This window comes from Ahaetulla prasina, chromosome 16 (genome assembly GCF_028640845.1).
Source record: "Ahaetulla prasina isolate Xishuangbanna chromosome 16, ASM2864084v1, whole genome shotgun sequence".
Lineage (NCBI taxonomy): Eukaryota > Metazoa > Chordata > Lepidosauria > Squamata > Colubridae > Ahaetulla > Ahaetulla prasina.
This window is the reverse complement of record NC_080554.1, coordinates 12,191,939-12,215,253: the sequence shown is the minus strand read 5'-3', so window position 1 is coordinate 12,215,253 and position 23,315 is coordinate 12,191,939. Positions and strand designations below refer to the sequence as shown.

General features: G+C 47.2%; 1 protein-coding gene across 2 annotated transcripts in view; it reads left to right on the top strand.

The window, feature by feature from the left end:
- NR6A1 (nuclear receptor subfamily 6 group A member 1) overlaps positions 1-23,315 on the top strand; it is a 79,424-nt gene that overhangs the window by 12,596 nt on the left and 43,513 nt on the right. For both annotated transcript variants that reach the window (XM_058159455.1, XM_058159454.1), the window contains exons 2-3: positions 5,669-5,710; positions 11,111-11,167. In XM_058159455.1, coding sequence (XP_058015438.1) covers positions 5,669-5,710; positions 11,111-11,167 — 99 coding nt within the window. The remainder of the gene's footprint in view (positions 1-5,668; positions 5,711-11,110; positions 11,168-23,315) is intronic.

Sequence of the window (23,315 nt, the reverse complement as noted above, 5' to 3'; positions counted from 1 at the left end):
TTTTCTCTCTCTCTTTCTTTCTCTTTCTACCTACCTACCTCTGCCAAAGCAATAAGAATAGGGATTGCAACAGAAACCACGAAGTTTGGTCCTTGCAGACAATCTCAGAATATTTTAATTAAATCAGTGGTCCCCGATTGCATATTTCGGAGTCAAAATCAGAATTTGCATAAAACTGGCGTGTACAGATGTTTTTAGGTGGGGTGGGGGCACAGAAGAACATATTCAATCTTTAGACGAGTGGGGGAAGAGAGCAGGGAAGAGCAAATTAAAAATACAGGTAATCCTCGATTATTTAGTGACCGTTCAAAGTTACAGCAGGATCGAAAAAAGCGACCGATGACCGTTTTTCACACTTATGTGTGCAGCATCTCCTGGGTCATGTAATCAAAATTTGGACACTTTTTTTTTGTTTTTTTTGTTTTTACATTTATACCCCGCCCTTCTCCGAAGACTCAGGGCGGCTTACAGTGTATAAGGCAATAGTCTCATCCTATTTGTATATTTTTTACAAAGTCAACTTATTGCCCCCCCAACAATCTGGGTCCTCATTTTACCTACCTTATAAAGGATGGAAGGCTGAGTCAACCTTGGGCCGGGCTCGAACCTGCAGACAACTGACTCACCTATATGACGGTCGCAGCATCCGGGGTTGTGTGTGTGTGTGTGTGTGTCACGCAATAAACTTTTGCAACCTTCTGACAAGCAAAGTCAACAGGGAAACTGGATTCATTTAACAACGGTCATAAAATGGAGGAAGACTCACTTTGAAAAAATTCTCACTTAGCAACAAAAATGTGGGGGTGTGTGTAGTTTGTGGTCGTACGTCGAGGCCTACCTGTATCTCTCTAGTCGCATGATCAAAATTTGGATGCTTAGCCACTGTCTCATACTTACGACGGTTGCAGTGACCGGGGGGAGTCCCCTGATTCCCCTTTTGACGAGCAAAGTCAGTGGGGAAGCCACAGTCCCTAAACCAGGGGGTCTCCAACCTTGGTCCCTTTAAGACTTGTGGACTTCAACACCCAGAATTCCTCAGCCGGCTTTGCTTTGCTGGCTGAGGAACTCTGGGAGTTGAAGTCCACAAGTCTTAAAAGTGGCCCAGGTTGGAGACCCCTGCCCTAAACCAACATGCTTCTAACAACTGCGGTGTTTTCCTTAACGAGGTCGTTAAATGGGGCGAGGCTCCCTTCACCACTGTCTCGCTTAGCGACAGAAATTTTGGGGCCCGTTGGCAGCCGTAAGTCGAGGACAGCCTGCATTTTGGGGATGAGGTGCTCGGGTGCTGAGGCGAGGGAAACCCCATCCACTGGACAGATTTGTCCATCTCTGTTTAGTGCTGGAGTTCGGCAAGCCCAGGACTGAGGACTTAAACCTCAATTCTAGGCTTTGTAGTCATCAACCTGGTTTGTTGTGCCCAATCTGCAGCGGTCATTTTGTGGCACCCAAGTGGAAGTGGCCATAGCACCCAGTGGTCAGGCAAGGCGGACAGACCCTTCCCCACCTTCCTTCCTTCCTTCCTTCCTTCCTTCCTTCCTTCCTTCCTCCCTTCCTTCCTTCCTCCCGCCCTCCCTCCCTCTCTTTTCCTTCCTTCCTTCCTCCCTCCCTCCCTCCCTTCTTTCTTTTCCTTCCTTCCTTCCTTCCTTCTTTCTTTCTTCCTCCTCCCTCCTCTTTTCCTTCCTTCCTCCCTCCCTCCCTTCCTTCTTTCTTTTCCTTCCTTCCTTCCTTCCTTCTTTCTTTCTTTCCCTCCCTCCCTCTCTTTTCCTTCCTTCCTTCCTACCTCCCTCCCTCCCTTCTTTCTTTTCCTTCCTTCTTTCTTTCTCTTTCTTTCTTTCCCTCCCTCCCTCTCTTTTCCTTCCTTCCTTCCTCCCTCCCTTCCTTCCTTCTTTCTTTTCCTTCCTTCCTTCCCTCTTTCTCTTTTTTTTCCCCCCTCCCCCCCTTTTCCTTCCTCCCTCCCTCCCTTCCTCCCTCCCTTTTCCTTCCTTCCTTCCTCCCTCCTCCCTCCTTTCCTTCCTTCCTTTTTTCTTTCCCTTCCTTCCTTCCTTCCTTCTTTCTCTTTCTTTCTCTCCCTCCCTCCCTCTCTTTTCCTTCCTTCCTCCCTCTCTTTTCCTTCCTTCCTTCCTTCTTTTCCTTCTTCCCTCCCTCTCTTTTCCTTCCTTCCTTCCTTTTCTTCCTCCTTCCTTCTCTTTTCCTTCCTTCCTTCCTTCCTTCCTTCCTTCCTCTTCCTTCCTTCCTTCCTTTCTTTCTTTCTTTCTCTCTCTCTCTCTCTCTCTCTCTCTCTCTCTCTCCTCACCCCACCCCAAACCAAAGGAAATTCCTTCCCAAATCCGGTTAGGCCTGGTTTGATCATCACGTTCCACAATGTGATTGTAAAAGTTTGTGTAATCTCCCCAGGGATTAGACCCCGTTGTCTGATTAACTCTCTGCATCTCCTTGAAATCTCTCGGCGAAAGGTGAAAGAGAACGGGAACCTTTCTAAGATAGGTTGAGCGTCGCTTTCTCCATAGCTGGTGCCCTGATGGCCAAATGAGTCCGGCTGCAATCGTTTTTAACCGTTGCTGACTTTCTCGAGCGTTTTCTGAGTCGTTTCATCTCCCCAAATAAGTTAAGTAGCATCCAGGGAACTTCTGAGGTACAGTGTGACCTTAGGATATAACCTGGAGATGTCCAACCTTGGCAGGGGTGGGCTTTAAATTTTTTAGCAAGGGATTCTCTGCCCGGTTGCTGGGTGGACGTGGCCTAGTTGCCCTCTGCCATGGCGGGGGGCCGGGGCATTTTTGCCCTCTACGGGAAGGCAAAAATGGCCTCCCCAGGCCCTGGAGGCCTTCCTGAACTTCCGGTAGACCTGTTTTTCACCCTCCCCGAGCCTCTGTGCACGCCCTCCGCTTGCCTGCATCCAAAACGGGCCACGTCGGGACTCCTGGGACAGGTGGGGTCAGCCCAGGAGTGGGATTTGGGGGTTCTCCGAACGGCACAGAATCTTAGCTAGAGGTTCTCCCGAACCCCTGCGAACCCCCACCCTTGAATTTTTGCCACTTTTAAAGCCTGTGGACTTCAAGTCCCAGAATTCCTCAGGCAAGCATCAAGGGAAGGAACCAGTTTGTGGGAGCACTGGGTTGGGGGCTATTTTGGGGTGTCCGACCTTGGGCACTTTTAAGACCCGTGGACTTCAAGTCCCAGAATCCCCCAGGCAGCATGAAGTCCACAGGTCTTAAAGTGGCCAAGGTTGAACAAGCTCCGATATAGCCCCCCCAGCCCAGTTTCTCCCAAATTTTTTCCTTCATTACCTTAAACCAGGGGTCTGCAAACTTGGCTCTTTTAAGACTTGTGGACTTCAACTCCCAGAGCTCCTCAGCCAGCAAAGTTGGCTGGGAGTTGGAAGTCCACAAGTCTTAAAAGAGCCAAGTTTGCAGACCCCTGCCTTAAACTACTCATCAGAAAAATCTCACCAAGCTTCAAGGACCTATCCTAAGTTTCTACCTTCAGCACTGTCCTCATTTGGAACCGCCAATGAACAACCCTGTCGTATCTCGGGGACTAAAAAGGACACCATTGAACGACCTTTGCGTCCTTCCCACACCCACCCCGTGGTCGCTTTCATCGATTAAGTTCATCTTATTTGGAAGACGTCAGCAGATTTTCGAATAATATCGTCGTACACTCTGGCAATCTATTAAATCCATTTCACCCTCACCCTGTTGATGGGTCGTGGGTGCTGGTGGGCTGTGGCCCAAAGAAAGACCACTTTTATCTAATTTTGGATACTTTTTTTTTTTTTTTTTTGTTTACATTTATACCCCGCCCTTCTCCGAAGACTCAGGGCGGCTTACAATGTATAGGGCAATAGTCTCATTCTATTTGTATATATTTACAAAGTCAACTTATTGCCCCCCCAACAATCTGGGTCCTCATTTTACCTACCTTATAAAGGATGGAAGGCTGAGTCAACCTTGGGCCGGGCTCGAACCTGCAGTAATTGCAGGCTTTGTGTTCTTAATAACAGGCCTTACCAGGCAGAGCTAAACCGGCCCAGGGTTTACTTTGCCTTTACTTTGCCCAGGGTTCAGAAGCCCCGCCCTTACGTCTTTCCCAAAAGGTGATCATGGGTTAATGGGGAAGAAGGTCTTCCATGCCTGTGGTACCTCCTAGAGTAGGGGTCTCCAACCCTGGCAACTTTAAGACTTGTGGACTTCAACTCCCAGAGCTCCTCAGCCAGCTTTGCTGGCTGAGGGACTCTGGGAGTTGAAGTCCACAAGTCTTAAAGTTGCCAAGATTGGATACCACTGTCCTAGAGTGTCCCAAATATGATTCTCTGAAGAGCTAGCCAATCCTAGGGTTACTCCCTGACTGAACCCCATCTAGATTGGGGTCCTGGATTGCTTTCAGGCCCACGCCTCAAAAATGTGGCCAACGGGACTTTCCTGGCATTGGTTCCCAAGCATCTTCAGCCAGCATGGAGAGGCAGGTGGGACTTCTTAGACCTCAAGCACTCAAGAACAGTCCCATGAGTTGGGAGTCCTCTCAATTTTTTGCTTGCTTACTCGTCTGGATCATGTTTTGGAAGAGGGTCCCTGTCCTGGGTGGGTGGGTTTCCAGAGCCTCCTTTGCATTCGTTCGGCCCGGGGTCAACCCTACACTTCCATCCAGAAGTGGTGGCCAACTTTGGAAGGTGAAGGATTGTGGGGGGACCCTTCCTGTTACCCTAAAAGACTAGCGATGTCTTGCCCATGGTCTCCGACGAGCTGGGCAGAAGCCACACCCTTTGAATGCCAGCGTTAAAACTCGAGTCCCGGTTTATAGCAATAAGGCTACGTTGGGAAATGTAACCAAAAAACGGGCACATTTTATCACATGTGGTGGGCTTGTGCTAAAGCAAAAACAACAACAACAACATTGGGCAAAAATACACAAGTGGATAGAAAAGATGATAGGGGACCATACAAATGTTTAAACCTGAACTTTTTTTATTAGGCATAATACCAGAAAAACTTGATAAGCAAAGTATATATTTAAACATTACAGATCCTAACACAGCAAGGGTTATACTCGCACGATATTGGGGAAATGATGAAACACCCCAAGACGGAGAGATAATTCGGAAGATATTTTAGATTGTGCAGAAATGGATAGGCTTAAAATAAAACGGAATGGAGACACAGAATATTATCAAACATGGAATTTATTTTATCAGTAGTTGGGAAAAAAGGACTGGCGGACTGGTAGCGCAATTCTGTCCTATATCGCTGGGTTTTTTGACGGTGCATGTATGCATGGACGAATTGCTGTGTTTGATGTCGCACGCGTGTGCCGATGGTGCGCACAAGTGAACTGCCATGTTTTGTGACACCGCACGCATGTGTGGATGGTGCGCGCGCAAAGTGAGCTCACGTGTGCTCGAATTTCCGGTGTTGTTAAGCAAACTAAATAACCCAGACAACACGATGTTTATTGAGCACTAACAAATGTGAACAATAGAACAGGGGTCTCCAACCTTGGTCCCTTTAAGACTTGTGGACTTCAACTCCCAGAGTTCCTCAGCCAGCAAAGCTGGCTGAGGAGCTCTGGAAGTTGAAGTCCTCAAGTCTTAAAGGGACCAAGGTTGGAGACCCCTGCAATAGAAAATAAATAAAATTTATATTGAAAGAAGGCTGTCTTTTTTCTCTTTCAGGGTTCCCTCAAGAGCCTCCAGCCGAACATGACCCGCCCTTTGGTAGGTGTGAAGATGCTTTCTTCCCAACTTATCTCCCCTCCCCTCTTTAGAAGGTGAATTTTAACAAAATGAGAGCCCCTCCCCTCTCCTTTGGCCGGCTGCTCATTCCTCTTTGCTCCATAAGCATCCGTTCTTCGAAACCACCGGCCCCATATCTTCTCTGCAACCTGACGCCCTGACCGTTACTTGGGGACGGTGTCTTACCCGATGCTTCTGGCTAGGGATTCTGGGAGTTGTAGTCTTTCAACGTCCCCGGTGTTTCTCAGGTTTCCTTTGAGGCGCCACTGAAGAAGTGTTGAGAAGTTGGCCAAGTCAAGGTCTCACCTGGGGGGCCTTCAAAGCGCTCCTGCAGGTTCAGGCGAAGTTCATTTCTGGGGTGGGATGAGGGAGGGGTGAAAGACCCTCTCTTTCACCCCACTCCAACCCCATTTTGGTGAGGATAAACAGGGGCAAGGCCAGCCATGGGTCAGAAGAAGGTCAGACCAGGGCAATCTTTTCTCTTCCCTCCCTCCCCTGTGGAGTGTCCCCCCCTCGCCCCCCAACCCTGCAGTGGTGGCCGGACTTTTCTTCTCCTCTCCTTGCGTTGTTGACCGTACAGCTGTAAAACTCGAAAAGAACTGAGCCAGAAGGCTCCAAAGAGTCGGAAAAGAATGGCACCCATTGTCCCTTAAAACAGGAGAAATAATTGATTTATGTTATGGCACCCAATTAGGCTATAAACGAGGGGGGGGATCCTTTAAAGCTACCCCAGGGCTTGATTGCAGCCCCCAAAAGCCCCCCCCCAAAAAATGGCCATCAGCTCAGCGTGCTAAATTATTTATTCCTTTCAAAAGCAGAGACAATGCCTCCGGTCAACAATTGGCCATCCCTCTTCACATCGTGGTCGGAGGAAGAGGGCACAGGTCAAGGAGCCCTGGCCAGCAACAGCTGGTCCTGTCGGGTCAAGCAGACTTTGATTGGGTTGTCCTTTCCAACTTCTCTCTGTTCCCCCCACCCTTCCAGGGGAGGTCATTCTCCTCTGCCCCTTGTCCCCGTCCCCCATTTTCGTAGGCCCACACCTCTCCGCGCGTGTTTGGGAGCAAAAGGGGCAACTGGACTGGAGTCGTGCCTGTGTAAAGTTGGTAGGCTGAGACTCCCCGGTTTGTAGTGGTGCTTCGGGATCCTCGATGGGCAGGGATGATGGTAGGTGGCAGGTTCTGCCAGCTCCGGTCAGCGAGTCCCGATCCATTTGTGACGCATGTATATCGGCACATGAGCGTCTTGCAAGCATCTTAAGGTGCTTCCATCAGGTGGCCCAGCCATTGCTCAGTTCAGGTAATCCTTGACTTACGACCCCAATTGAGCCCCCAAATTTACATGGCCAAATGAGACATTGGTTAAGGGAGTTTTTTGCCCGCCTCGTTTGACGAGATTTCTCGTCGCATTTGTGAACGGAGTCCCTGCGGTGATTAAGTCACTCAGACGGTTGTTAAATGAACCTTGGCTTCGCTTGTTGGAAGGTCGCCAAAGGGGATCATGCGACCCCCCCCCTTCCCGGGACAGCGCAGCCGTCATAAATGTGAATCCACTGTCAAACGTCTGAATATAAACCATTATGTGAAAAAAATGGTCCTAAGTCACCTTTTTCAATGCTGTCTTAACTTGAATAGAATAGAATAGAGCTGGAAGGGACCTTTGAGGTCTTCTAGTCCAGCCCCCTGCTCAACCTGTACCGTTTCAGATAAGTGACTGTCCAGTTTCAAACATCCATGTTTGAATGGTCACTGAATGAATTGTTGTAAGTCAAGGATGACCTGCCTTAGAAATTTGCAGGTCCGGCCGGCCAACTCTTCCCTGTGAACGGCTCTTTCATGGAGTTGGGGCCCTCTGGCACCGTCTGCTGGTCTTCCCGAACTGCCTCCTTTCAAACATGGGCAGAGAACCTCATGAAGGGCCGTTATTGATCTCCACCATGGGGTTTTTAGAATATAGAATATAGAACAGAATAACAGAGTTGGAAGGGACCTTGGAGGTCTTCTAGTCCAGCCCCCTGCTTAGGCAGGAAACCCTACATCACTTCAGACAGATGCTTATCCAACCTTTTCTTAAAAGCTTCCAGCGTTGGAGTAGTCACAGCTTCTGGTGGCAAGTTGTTCCACTGGTTAATTGTTCTAACTGTCAGGAAATTTCTCCTTAGTTTTAAGTTGCTTCTCTCCTTGATTAGTTTCCACCCATTGCTTCCTGTCCTGCCTTCGGGTGCTTTGGAGAATAGCTTGACTCCCTCTTCTTTGGGGCAGCCCCTGAGATACTGGAAGACTGCTATCATGTCTCCCTTAGACCTTCTTTTCATTAAACTAGACCTACCCAGTTCCTGCATTCGTTCTTCATATGTTTTAGCCTACAGTCCCCTAATCATCTTTGTTGTTGCTCTTCTCTGCACTCTTTCTAGAGTCTCCACATCTTTTTTACATCATGGGTACCAAAACTGAATGCAATTTTCCAAGTGTGACCTAACCAAGGCCTTATAAAGTGGCATTAACACTTTTGTCCGATCTAAGCTTGGACAGTCCTGCCAAAGACTTCCGTCCTTCCTCAAAACAGCAGCTGGTTGCGATTTGTAACACAGAATGATGGTTTTTCCTTTTTGGGCATGGCGGTTGGATGGCAAATTGGAGGTTTGACCAAGCTGGCAGTCCTGTCCTTCCATCTTGAGTTAGGCTTGGCATCTCGGCACGGAGCTCGCCCCGCATGGAGACTTTGAGCAGGTTGACATCCCAACACAACGCTTCAAAATCAGGATTTTTCCACCCCCCCCCTTTGAGTTTTGGGTTCTGATGCTGTGTGTGGGGGGGTGCAAGGTACAGGCCTGGCTAAACCCAAACCTTGGATGGTTGAGACCCATAGGAGTGAGAAATAAAAGGTATTTTTTAGCCAGCTAGGACTTCCACTAAAGCGACAGGAAAAAGGACCAGAAATAAAAACTTAAGTTTGTGCCAAAAGAACCTTGGGAAGCCTGTGCTGTTCTGGAATCAGTAGATACAGCTAGTCCTCCATTTATGACGCTTGGTTCGCCAGTTGCGCCCCTTCCTTGACCGGGATGCCTTATGCACGGTCACTCACGCTCTGGTCACGTCTCGTTTGGATTATTGCAATGCTCTCTACATGGGGCTGCCCTTGAGGTGCACCCGGAGGCTGCAGCTAGTCCAGAATGCCTCCCACCGACCCGTACGCTCACACAGAGAGGGTCTTCTCAGGGTGCCGTCCGCCAAACAATGTCGGCTGGCGGTCCCCAGGGGCAGGGCCTTCTCTGTTGGAGCTCCTACGCTCTGGAACGAACTTCCCCCTGGCTTACGCCAAGTGCCTGACCTTCGGATCTTTCACCGTGAGCTGAAAACACACTTATTTATTCAAGCGGGACTGGCTTAACAGTTTTATTAAATTTTAATTGGGGTTTTATTATTTTAGGGTTTTAAATTTTAAATTTTTAATGTCGGCCACTTTTGTAATATGCTCTGTTTTAAATGTTTTGTTTTAATTGTATATATATTGGGTTTTTATCTTTTGGCTGTACACCGCCCGGAGTCCTTCGGGAGAAGGGCGGTATAAAAATCTAATAAAATAAATAAAAAATAATAAATAAATGACCAGAATTGAGCCCAACATTTGTCAAGTGAGTTTTGTCTCATTTTATGGCCTTTCTTGCCACTGTTGTTAGAATAGAATAGAATAGAATAGAATTTTTATTGGCCAAGTGTGATTGGACACACAAGGAATTTGTCTTGGTGCATATGCTCTCAGTGTACATAAAAGAAAAGATACATTCATCAAGGTACAACATTTACAACACAATTGATGATCAATATATCAATATAAATCATAAGGATTGCCAGCAACAAGTTATAGTCATACAGTCATAAGTGGAAAGAGATTGGTGATGGGAACTATGAAACGATTAATAGTAGTGCAGATTCAGTAAATAGTCTGACAGTGTTGAGGGAATTATTTGTTTAGCAGAGTGATGGCCTTCGGGAAAAAACTGTCCTTGTGTCTAGTTGTTCTGGTGTGCAGTGCTCTATAGCGTCGTTTTGAGGGTAGGAGTTGAAACAGTTTATGTCCAGGATGCGAGGGATCTGCAAATAATTTCACGGCTCTCTTCTTGATTCGTGCAGTATACAGGTCCTCAATGGAAGGCAAGTTGGTAGCAATTATTTTTTCTGCAGTTCTAATTATCCTCTGAAGTCTGTGTTTTTCTTGTTGGGTTGCAGAACCGAACCAGACAGTTATAGAGGTGCAAATGACAGACTCAATAATTCCTCTGTAGAATTGGATCAGCAGCTCCTTGGGCAGGTTGAGCTTACTGAGTTGGCGCAGAAAGAACATTCTTTGCTGTCCTTTTTTAATGATGTTTTTGATGTTAGCTGTCCATTTGAGATCTTGCGATATGATAGAACCTAGAAATTTGAATGTTTCTGCTGTTGATACTGTGTTGTCAAGTATTGTGAGAGGTGGAAGTATGGAAGGATTTCTCCTAAAGTCTACCACCATTTCTACGGTTTTGAGTGTGTTCAGTTCCAGATTGTTTTGGTTGCACCAAAGGTTGTTAAGTGAATCCTTGTTGCCGGAGCTAGTGACACGGTTCTCAAGTGAATCAGCCTTCCCTGTTGACTTGCCTTGTCAGGGGGTCGCTGAAAGGGGGATCGCGTGACCCCGGGACCGCTGCGACCCGTCATAAATATGAGTCAGTTGCGTCTTAAATTTTGATCCCGTGACGCCTGGGGAGGTTGCGATGGTCATAGGTGTGAAAAACGGCCGTCGGTCCCTTTTTTCCAATGCCTTTTGGAACTTCCGAACGGTCACTGAGTGAACTGTTTTGTAAGTCGAGGACTACCTGTAACGTTCTTTTATTTCGATTTTGGGTTTTGCATGGAGCGTGGCCACGCGTGGGTGGCTGCGTTCAGCTTCTCACACTAAGTTGTGATTTTGGGCAGCCCTGCTTAGCGGATAGCCCACGTGGGCCAAACCATTCTCTTTTCCGAAAAAACGGGCCGGAAAAAGCTGCGAGAACAGACTGAAAAAAGGCTGGAAAAGGCCCGGAAAAAAAGGATCCCAAAAACTTTGTTGTTGTTGTTTTTCTCTTCTAAATTTAGGTGCATCTGATAGTCTGAAAAATACGGTAAACCAGGGCTCTCCAACCTTGGCAACTTGAAGCCTGAAGGACTTCAACTCCCAGAATTCCCCAGCTTACTAAGTAAGCTAAGCTGGCTGGGGAATTCTGGGAGTTGAAGTCCTCCAGGCTTCAAGTTGCCAAGGTTGGAGAGCCCTGCGGTAAACGAGACAGCTCTATACCAGTTCAACAAAATATTTTAATTTTCCCCTCCCAAATGCATCTTAACTCTCTTTTCTATCTTTTTTTCTTTCCAGCTGCAGATGTCGAACAGATGAACGCGCCTCCTTCCGTGCTTCTCTTGAACGCTGGCAGTAAGTCCCGACTTTCTCTCTCTCTCTAAAACGGGTGGGGTTTTTTGGGGGGGGGCGGGGGGAGAGCTGTCCTCTCGGTTCCCCCTCTGTGCCCATCTGCAGGTAGTCCTCGCCTTACGACTGCAATTGAGCTCAACGTTTCTGCTGCTCAGCGAGACATTTGTTCCATGACTTTTGTCCCCGTTGTACAGCTTTTCTAGCTTCCCGTCGTTAAGTGAATCACCGCACCTTAATAAGTTAGAAACGCAGCTGTTAACAGAACCTTGGCTTCCCTGTCTTGACTTGGCTTGTGAGAAAGTCACAAAAGGGGATCACGTGACCCCTGGCACACTGTAACCGTCATAAATATGAGACAGTGGCCAAACGCCTGAATTTTGTTCAGATAGCGGCCACTTTCGTTTACCTGACTGTGGTTCAGTCATGGTTCTCCACTAGAGGGCAGTATCCAGAGTCTACACATTTTGGTTGCTTCTTTCCTGGGGTCAAATTAAAGCTTTAGGGTTTGTTTCAAGGTGTCTCTCTTGATTGGCAGAGAATGACTTCCTTATGAGGTACCCCCAAATCCCCTAGAATTTTGGGGGAGCGGGCTCTCAAAAGTCACCCCTTGCTTCCCATCCAGAAGTTAACAAGAGCTGAGGTCTGCACCTTCCTGAAGATGTTGATCCAGACCAAAATCTACCATCCGTAACTGTCTAAAAAGGCTAAAGGTTCCATAAAGCCTTAGTCTGGTCACTCTGCATCCAGGTTTGGTCCCCACACTATCAAAAAGAGGTTGAGACTCTAGAAAGAGTGCAGAGAAGAGCAACCAGGATGATGAGGCTCAAACAAACGACGAACGGTGGCAGGAACTGGGCCTGGCTAGTCTAGTGAAAAGAAGGACCAGGGGAGACACAATAGCATCTTCCAATATTTGAGGGGCTGCCACAGAGAGGAGGAAGGGGGTCAAGCGATTTTCCAAAGCACCAGACAAAATGGAAACTGAGCAAGGAGAGATTCAACCTGGAAATAAGGAGAATGTCAGGGGTTCCAGAAAACCCCTCCTGCAGAAAAGACTCCGAAACCAACATCTTTCAAAGTTCTTTTACTAGCATAGGTAAACTGGCACAGCTGGATTTTCTGACAGTGAGAACAATGAAGTTGCCTTCAGAAGTGGTGGGAGCTTCATTCCTGGAAGCTTTCAGAAAGAGACTGGACTGCCCTCTATCAGAAATGGTGTAGGGTCTTCTGTTCGGGTGGGGGGGGGTTGGACTAGATGACCTACAAGGTCCCTTTCAACTCTGTTCATCTGTCTTTTGGGGATGCTCAGAATTGCTCCGTATGCTTTGTTATTAGACTGCAGGAAGTTCTAGACTTGCAACAGTTTGCTTAGTGGCTGTTCCGAAGTTGTAAAGGCCCTGAAAAAAGGGGACTTATGGTCATGTGATCGAAATTTGGACGCTTGACAAGTGACTCATATTTATTTATTTATTTATTTATTTATTTATTTAATCAAATTTGTATACCGCCCTATCTCCCGAGGGACTCAGGGCGGTTCACAGGCCAATAAAAACATATAAATACAAATTAAGATCACAATTAAAAAACTTATTCTAAAGCCAAATTAATTAAAAATGATATAAATACTAAAACCAATTAAAATCAATATAAATTTAAAACCTAGTCCAGTCCTGCGCAAATGAATAAATATGTTTTAAGCTCGCGGCGGAAGGTTCGGAGGTCCGGAAGTTGACGAAGTCCAGGGGGGAGTTCGTTCCAGAGGGTGGGAGCCCCCACAGAGAAGGCCCTTCCCCTGGGTGTCGCCAGACGACACTGCCTAGCTGACGGCACCCTGAGGAGTCCCTCTCTGTGCGAGCGTACGGGTCGGTGGGAGGCATTCGGTAGCAGTAGGCGGTCCCGTAAGTAACCCGGCCCTATGCCATGGAACGCTTTAAAGATGGTTACCAAAACCTTGAAGCGCACCCGGAAGGCCAGAGGTAGCCAGTGCAGTCTGCGCAGGATAGGTGTCACGCGGGAGCCACGGGGGGCTCCCTCTATCACCCGCGCAGCCGCATTCTGAACTAACTGCAAGAAACAGTTATGACGGTCGCCGTGTCCCTGGCTCACGTGATCCCCTTCTGCAACCTTCTGCCAAGCAACGTCAATGGGGAAACCACATTCCCTTAACAACCCGCAGTTTTATTTTAATTAGACTAATTTTAACACCTGCAGTGATTCACTTAACAACCATGACAAGAACGGTCATAAAATGGGGCAAAACTCCCTTAACGCATGTCTCACTTAACAACAGAAATGTTGGGCTCGACTGTGGTCGTAAGTCGAGGAGTGCCGCTACGAATAGGATAATCCTTGACTTAAATCACCTTTTGCGTCCTTCTGACAAGCAAAGTTAAAGGGGAAGCCGGGTTTAACGTAACCACATGATGCTAATCTGACAATGTCCGCGATCCACATAACAACGGTGGCCAGAGAGGTCGTAAAATGGGTCAAAACTCCCTTATCAAGCATCTCACTGAACAACCAAAGTGTTAGGTCAATTGTGGTCGTATGTTGCAAGGACTATCCGTACTCTGTGTGGGTGTAGGTGTGGGTGTGGGTGTGTGTCTGGGTGTTTGCATTTGTCAAGGCCGGGGATACGTGGACCTGACAGGAGATCTACAGAGCTGGAAGGGACCTTGTAGGTCATCTAGTCCAACCCCTCACCCAAGCAGGAGACCCTACACCATTTCTGACGGAGGGCAGTCCAGTCTCTTCTTGAAAGCCTCCAGGGATGAAGCTCCCACAACTTCCGAAGGCAACGTCTGTTCCACTGATGGATTGTTCTCCCTGTCAGAAAATTCCTCCTTATTTCTAGGTTGAATCTCTCCTTGGTCAGTTTCCATCCATTATTCCTTCTCTGGCCTTCTGGAGCTTTGCAAAACAGCTTGACCCCCTTCCTCCTCTCTGGGGCAGCCCCTCAAATATTGGAAGACAGCTATCCTGTCTGCCCTGGTTCTTCTCTTCACTAGACTAGCCAGGCCCAGTTCCTGCAACCGTTCGACGTATGTTTTAGCCTCCAGTCCCTTAATCATCTTTGTTGCTCTTCTCTGCCCTCTTTCTAGAGTCTCAACGTCTTTTTGATAGTGCGGGGACCAAAACTGGAGGCAGTATTCTAGGTATGGCCTTACTAAAGTCCTGGGTCTCGGTGGGTGTCCAGCCCCCCATCCTAGGTGCTGTTTGATCCGCAGTTTGCATTCATTAGCCAGAGGGCTGACCGAACCCAAAACCCACCGACAGCAATGAATGTTGAGTGCAGCCATTATTTTGAGCAAGGGGTTCACTCGGGACAACTCTGCCGTTGGGGTTCGAGCCCTTGTTGAGAAGCGACAGGGATCGGTTCAAGCTTTTTGTGATCCAAAGGTGCTTTTTTTCTTTTTTCTTTTCAAGAGGTAACTGGACTTCCTTGGTTTTCCTTTGAAGATGTTTCGCTTCTCATCCAAGAAGCTTCTTCCAGAAGAAGCTTCTTGGATGAGAAGGGAAAACAATAAATGAGGGGTCCTTGGTGCTCTCTGAACCCGCCTGTTTTTGTTTGCAGACGTTTCATGACCCAGCTAAGTAACGTCATCAGTGTTGGAGTGAGATTGGGATGAGGAGGAGGAGGAAGACTGTGGGGTCCTTGGTACTCTCTGAGCTCACCTGTTTTCTTGCAGACATTTTATGACCCTAACTAGATAACATAGTATTAGTCTACTTCGGTAATAGCACTGATGATGTTACCTAGTTAGGGTCATGAGACGTCTGCAAGAAAACCACCCAGCTCAGAGAGCACCAAGGACCCCAGAGTCGTCGTTCCCCTCCCCCTCCTGCTCCTCCTGCTCCTCTTCCTCCTCCTCCTCCTCTTCCTCCTTCTAGTCCTCCTCCTCCCCTTTGCAAACCCCACTCCCTTTTTTTTTTTTAATTTACATTTATATCCCGCCCTTCTCCGAAGACTCAGGGCGGCTTACAGTGTGTAAGGCAATAGTCTCATTCTATTTGTATATTTACAAAGTCAACTTATTGCCCCCCCAACAATCTGGGTCCTCATTTTACCTACCTTATAAAGGATGGAAGGCTGAGTCAACCTTGGGCCTGGTGGGACTTGAACCTGCAGTAATTGCAGGCAGCTTTGTTTGAATAACAGGCTTCTTACAGCCTGAGCCACACCGCGGCCCTTTAGCCCTGACTACTCATCATTATCCTCCTCCTCCTCCTCCTCCTCCCCTTTGCGAACCCACTCCCTTTTAGCCCTGATGATGTTAGCTAGTTGGGTCATGAAACGTCTGCAAGAAAACCACCAAGTTCAGAGAGCACCAAGGACCCCACAGTCCTAGTCATCATTCTCCTCCTCCTCCTCCTCCTCCCAATCTCACTCCCTCTAACACTGATGATGTTACTTAGCTGGGTCATGAAACATCTGCAAGAAAACCACCATCCAAGTCAGAGATGAAGAAGCTTCTCGGATGAGAAGCGAAACGTCTTCAAAGAAGAACCAAGAAAGTCCAGTTGCCTCCTGAAAAAAGCACCTTTGGGACAACCAGGACCTGGAGGACTTGAGAATCTCCATGGACATTTACGTCGTCGTTGTTTTTCTGTGAGTTCTCCTTCACGCGTCGCAACCCATCTGGTGGATTCTATGCCCCGAGGCGTTTTTCCGAGGACCATGATAAACCTCAAGGTACAGTCAACGATCGGTGGTTTCTCCTGAAGAACCAAACTCACCGACAGCGTTGAATGTTCGCTGAAGCTATCGTAAGCCACACAAGTTGTCTTCGGACAGCCTGGCCGTCCTCTGCCCCGTGTCGCTCCTGGCTTGTGGTAAGCTGGACGTGGCTATGGTCATCCCAGGCAGTTATGGGTGAGCTTTGAAACCTTCCTTGGTTTGCAACTGTGCCGTGTCCTAACCGAGCCAGCTTGGAGATCGTAACGCTTGTCCTTCCATCTCTCCGGAAAGCCAATCGCTACCGTAGCTTTTGGTTGATTTGTCGGCTATCTTCAACCCTTGACGATGGGGAACGATTCACCTTGAAACCCTGGTTTGAAGAGTGCCAACTATCCCTTGTGCCTGGGTACCGTCCAGCTGAACAGAGTTTTGGCGCTTTTGCACATGTGCAGAGAGCAATGATGCGCCGTCAGTCGTAAAAAAATGTTGGCTGGGCGCTTACGGTAGTCAAAGGATTTTCCCAAGCAGCGGAAGGACGTCTTTGTGGCGGGGAGGGTGTTCCTTCTCCTCATTTGTTGGGGAGAAACTCCTATGAGATTTTGCTAGGAGCAGACTGATGGCGCACTAATTCATATTTATTATATTATTCCGACGCCCTTTTCTCCCAGAAGGTCCCAAGACAGAACCAATAAAACATCCACCGCTGAAAATACCTTCTTCATTCCGTTTAAACCAGGGGTCTCCAACCTTGGCAACTTTAAGAGTTGTGGACTTCAACTCCTAGAATTCCTCAGCCAGCTTTGCTGGCTGAGGAATTCTGGGAGTTGAAGTCCACAACTCTTAAAGTTGCTAAGGTTGGAGACCCCTGGTTTAAACGCTGTCTTTACGAGGGGATTCCCCCCCCCCAAATCTTATTAGCGATTTCTCAGTTTTCAGGTTTCCTTTAAAAAGGCGGCATTTGAAAGAGGACACAATACAGAGAGTTTTTGGGACCTATTTCCTCCATGCTACCTCTGGGTGTTCATTTATTGCATATCTTGGTATGCATTTCTTCTAGAAATCCTGGGCGCAGTGGTTTTTATCCGAGCTGTTCTATGTGTTGGTGGCCGATTTTTATTTGTGCGGTTATTACGCTACAAAAATGTTCAGGGAAACGCATAAGCCAGAGACTACCTGTTTAAATCAGAAACTAGAAAAGGGATAGGATAGGATAGGATAGGATAGGATACACAGAACAGGTTACAGAATATAATAGATTACAGGAACAGAATAGGAGAGGGGAGAGGAGAAGAGAACACAACACAACACAGAACCGGTTATAGAACAGAATAGTAGAGTAGAATTCTGTGGAATGGAATGGAATGGAGCAGAGCTGGAAGGGACCTTGGAGGTCTTCTAGTCCAGCCCCCTCCTAAACAGGAGACCCTTCACCATTTCTGACAGATGGCTATCCAGTCTCTTCTTGAAAGCTTCCAGGGATGAACTCCCACAACTACAGTGGTAATTGTTGTTTAAAAAAACAAAGAAGAAGAAGGAGGACCCGGCCCTAAATTTTTTTCCTGCCTCCCCCTAGCAACTCATCCTCTAATCAATGGGATGATGCTTTGAAGAGCCTCAATCAAATGCATTGAATTAATGGCGGTTGTGCTAAAAGTAAGGGAGGTTGCACGTGCCTGTGCGACTCTCTTCACTCTCTTTGCAGCCTTAACATAATTAGGTTGTTGAGTTTCTGCGTAGCCCTAAAGTACAGGTAGTCCTCGCCTTATGACCACATAGGGATCCCGTGACCCTGGGACACTGCCAATGGTGAAATGCTACCAGTTTGCTCCCGTTCGGGCAAATCGGTAGTGATAAAAACTACCAGTTCGGGCGAATCGGTATTAAAAAAAAAAGCTATCGGTTCAGGGGAACTGGTAGTTAGCTACCTGGTTTGCTTGAACCGGCTGTTTAAAAAGGCTACCGGTTCGTCCGAACCGGTATTTCTGACGATCAGCTGTGCAGTGGGGTTTAGCTTTGCTACAAAGCAGGAAACCCGGCTTCCTAACGAAGCTAAATCGCACACGCCACCGCTGATCCTCCCCTCGCTTCTTTTTTTTTTTTTTTTTATTAAAATAGTTTTACAACAATTAAATTTTTTCCCCCTCCCCCCCTCCCTCCTAAACCCCCCTCCCCCCCCCCCGGACTTCCCGGAGCAAACACAAGGTATAGTTCCTTAAACAAAACAGTCATACATTAAATTTTTAAAATCTAACACAATTATAATCTTTCTCTCACATAACCTGACTTCTTCCATTAAAATCAAAATAACATCCTTCATTCAAAAGCAATCCGAAATTTCTTAATCTGATATCTATTTTGAATATAATCAATCCAGTTCTTCCATTCATTTAAATATTTTTCTTGAGTACTGTCTTTCAAGAAGGCTGAGATTTTAGCCATCTCAGCCAAATTGGAAACTTTCAATATCCATTCTTCTATTGTGGGTAATTCTTTTTTCTTCCAATATTGTCCAATCAACAGTCGTGCTGCTGTTATTAAGTTCAAAATCAACTTAGTCTCAATCACTGTACAGTCCGTTGTTATTCCCAAAAGGAAAAATTGCGGTAGGAACTTTATCTTCTTCTTCAAAACATTCTGCATAATCCACCAGATTCTTATCCAGAAAGACTTAATTTTCTTACAAGTCCACCATACATGAAAATATGTAGCATCATCACAATTACATCTCCAACATTTCGCTTGCATATCTGGATACATACATGATAATTTTCTTAGGATCTAAATGCCATCTATAAAACATCTTATAAAAATTTTTCCCTTAAATTCTGCGCTATGTAAATTTAACATTTCTAACCCAAATTTTTTCCCATGTTTCCAACATTATTGGTTCTTGAATATTCTGTGCCCATTTTATCATACAATCCTTTATTAAATCTCTTTCAGAATCTATTTCTATCAACACAGTATACAATCTCTTTATATGCCCCTGAGTTTGATTTCTAATTTGTTTAACCAAATTTTCTTCATTTTGAATGATACCAATTTTCTGATCTTCTTTCCATCTAGCCTTTAACTGTCCATATTGAAACCAAGTATAATTCCTCCCTTCTTCTTTTAATGTATCCAAAGATTTTAGTTGTAAATTTCCCCTCTCATTGTATAAAAGATCTTTATAAGTAATCATTTCTTGTTCCTGTTCTATATTTATATTCTCTACTGCGTGCCTAGGACATGCCCATATAGGAATTTTGTAATTTAACTTATAATAATATTTTTTCCAGACACGCAGAAGAGAAATTCTCAACACATGATTCTTAAAAGCTTTATCTACTTTCTTATCATACAATAAATATGCATGCCAACCATATAATAAATCCTCCCCTCGCTTCTACTTACCTTCCCAAAGCCTCCTTTTGGCGCATGCTCTAGCGTGCGCATTTGGTCCGCACTGTGCAGGCACATGCAGCGCGCGTTTGGTGCGCCCGCGCGGACAGCGAACCGGTAGCAAACCGGTTTCGGATTTCAACCACTGGTTCAAGTTGTCAGGCATCCGAATGTAAATCACGTGACTTTGGGGTGGGGTGGGGGGACGATGCTGCAGCGGTTGTGAGTGTGAAAAACTGTTTTTAAGTCCCTTTTTTCCCGTGCCGTCGTAACTGTGAACGGTCACTAACCGAACTGTCGTAAGTCGATGAGTGCCTGTACTTCTCTCTTCTCAAGAGGACGTTTTGAAATTTGGAAATTTCAAAGAGATGGCTCTCCAAAGGAGATCTGTCTATTATGGGCTGTAAAGCAGGGGTCTCCAGCCTTGGTCCCTTTAAGACTTGTGGACTTCAACTCCCAGAGATCCTCAGCCAGCTTTGCTGGCTGAGGGACTCTGGGAGTTGAAGTCCACAAGTCTTAAAGGGACCAAGGTTGGAGACCCCTGCTGTAAACCTCATCTCCACCAGTCATGAGGAAGAAGGGGGATTGCTGTCCTACATGAACCTACCAGAGAGGTCTCTCACCTTAGAACAGAGGATTCAGCCGGTTCGCCCTGGTACGGGCGAACCGGTAGCAGAAATTGCAGATGAGCCCTCCTGTGATTTCCGCTACCAGTTTGCCTGAACTGGCTGAATCCCACCTCTCTTCTAAGGAGGGACACCTTTAGGCACGTTTTTGAGGCCGGGAGCATCCGTGGAAGGCACGCACACGAAGAAATTACCTGCGCAGAAGGCAGGTGCTCACCCGGCGAAACGCTAGTAACAAAATGTGAAACCCACCCCTGCCTTCGAACCTGAATAAGTGGTCTCCTACTCCAGGGAAGCGTGCCTCCCAATCCGAACGGGAAGTGAAAGCAGAGAAGGTTCCCAAAGACACGTGACCTGTGGCCGGGCTTAGCTTCTCAGGTGGCTTCCCATACCTCAGTTGTGTTGTAGGCTTGTTGGCACGTTGGCTGGTTTGGTTGCTCGTCCGAAGGCCGCGAAGGACATCCTGTCCCATAACCATCTCCCCCACCTACCTTGCCGCGCCCATTCGCCTTCACCTTCCTTAACCAAGAGGACTAAGCTCTTGGGGTGGCTTTGGTCTATGGTCACCATTAGCCCTGTATCCTCCTTGGGGGGGAAAAAGCTCTCCTCATGAGGGAAGGTGGACTTCTCCTTCAGGCCCAAAACAGAGGAAAGGGTGTTGGGAAGCCGATGAAACTTCATAATATCAAAGGTCCCTTGCAATCAATCTCCTTAGAATCCTGTTTCCTGGGTTTTATTTAGCTTAGCGCGGTGGGAAGAAACCACTTTTCCTTGGTTGGCAAATATTCCAATATGTCCCAGGTTTTTTTGGTAGCCAGCCTGATTCGGGATCTCTTCTTCCCTAGTCAGTGCCGCCAAAGTGCAGGTCCATCCCCAGGTCTTGGAGGCTTCCTTCTGAGCTATCCTGTGAGCAGCCACAATCCAATTGAGCATCTTTAGGAGGTCTCCAGAACATCTCGGGTGGGGGGGGTCTTTCTGCAAGAGAGCACAGCTGTTAGTAAAACTGAAATTGTGAATATAACAAAGTCTTAAAGGGACCAAGGTTGGAGACCCCTGCTCTAGAAAGAGTGCAGAGAAGAGCAACCAAGATGATGAGGGGACTGGAGGCTAAAACATACGATGGACAGTTGCAGGAACTGGGTATGGCTAGTCTAATGAAGAGAAGGACCAGGGGCGACAGAATAGCATCTTCCAATATTTGAGGGGCTGCCACAGAGAGGAGGGGGTCAAGCTATTCTCCAAAGCACCCGAAGGCCAGACAAGGAATAATGGATGGAAACTGAACAAGGAGAGAAGCAACTTAGAACTAAGGAGAAATTTTCTGACAGTTAGAACAATTAATCAGTGGAACTACTTGCCTCCAGAAGTTGTAAATGCTCCAACACTGGAAGTTTTTAAAAAGATGTTGGATAACCATTTGTCTGAAGTGGTGTAGAGTTTCCTGCCTAGGCAGGGGGTTGGACTAGAAGACCTCCAAGGTCCCTTCCAACGCTGTTATTCTGTTCTATTTACAAAGACTAGAAGTAGCCAGATCTGACTATCTGCGTCTCCATAACGTAGCTTAGGGTTCCTTTCAATGGTAGTTTGTTAGCCCTGCTTTTAAAAATGCCAGGATATTGTCCAGAACCTGGGACAATGAGGAGGTTGGGGAAGAACTTGGGTCAGTTCTGGAGCCCAGGGAAGGCTGTGATGGATGCTCAGCGTCGGACGTAGAGCCACAGCCAGGGCCATCCGGCATTCCCCAGCCAGAGAGGCAGCTGCCTTTGGAGGCAGAGATGAGTGAGGAGGAGGAGGATCAGGTGGGTCCTGTTCCAGATTCAAGTATGCGCAGAACACATAAGAGAGGAGAACAACGGAGGACAAGGAGCCGTAAACAAACATGGATGCTGACTGGCCCCTTCCTGGCTGGGGAATAAATAGAAGGAAAAGGGAGGGGTTTGGTTGTCGCAGAAGACAACCATTTGCATTTCTGGAAAGTTTGTTCCTTGTGTGTTTCGTGGGACAACTTGCCAGAACTGAGGTTTGTCTGTTTCTCTGTTTGAACTGAGTTAATTTGCAGCCTCCCAACCTTGCATTTATCATAACGAGCTGATAAGGACTATTGTTTCAGTTAAACTCCTCGCAGGGCTCTTGCCTGGACTTTCTGTTGGTGAATGCAATTTAATTCCCAACGTGTAAATAAAGAGGGGGGTTTTCTTTGCGGGGAGTTTGTGAAGAAAGGCTGGGTCAGAACAGTTTGGATGCTCTTGCTTTGCCAATTTTCTGTCCCACAGCAACCGTTCGCTCGATTCTGCAGCTTGGTTGGGGACGCCTGCCCTTCCCTTCCTGACGAACCTCACTTGCCCAAGTTGAACGGGGGTCCTAGGAACCCCAAACAGTTCTCGTTTTTGAAGAGGGCGGATGTGGATTCTCCGCGGGGGAGAACCCGGGGACATTTCCTGCGTGCCTCCGGAGCTCCCCTTGCGGATGAGACGTTCTTTGGGTGCCGAGAAATGTCAATTATTTTGCCCGAGAGAGCCTGCGGTGGGGAGCAAGATGGCGCCGTTGCCGTTTCTGAATATTCAGCAAAGCAAATAAAAACGGGTTTTGCCGAAATCTAGGTCACAGTGACGGACAAAGCTCGGCCCGGTCCTGAGCATTGGGGATGTCTAATCTGCTTGGTGAGCTCTCTCGCCTTTACATTATGCCTAATTGACCTTAATATTCACTGAACGGAAAAGGAAGCCAAAGGCTGCACAGAAGCGCTGGCGATTGTAGCAGTGGGCCTAATGGTTGAAAGCCCCAAAAATCTCCTGGTTGGCTCCACGTTGGGCTTGTCACCTCGCTGCTTGGATCCGGTTTGTCATCTCAAATTAAGGAGATGACGCACAAAAAGTCCGGCGGAAAGGAGGCCTCCTTGGTTGAAGGAGAAGGTGAAGAGGACATTGGTTCTGGTTAAGAATGACCGAAACTGGACATGTGAAAGGAATATCACGGAAGGGCAGTTTGGGCCTAGGAAGTCCTCCGTTGGTTAGAAGCTCCCTTCAAGTACAGTTTTGTCTTCTCTGTTGCTTTTCATTTTGAGAGCGTGGAACCGGAAAGGGTTTTAGGAAGCTGTCCAGCTAAAAGCTTGTTTGGTTGGATGGGGAGATGATGTTCCACAGATGGTGATGTTGAATGGATCTTTCTGAAGGCCACTTCCATGCCTGACCCCGAAGTCAGGTCTTTGTCTCAAGTAGAGTGCAGGCTGTGGTTTATGGGGTTTGCCAAGCAGCTCTTTTATAATAATAGTAAAAATAACAACAACAACAGAATAACAGTTGGAAGGGACCTTGTAGGTCATCTAGTCCAACCCCCTGCTCAAGCAGAAGACCCTACACCATTCCTGACAGAGGGCAGTCCAGTCTCTTCTTGAAAGCTTCCAGGGATGAAGCTCCCATAACTTCTGAAGGCAACTTCTGTTCCGTGGGTTGTTTGTTCTCCC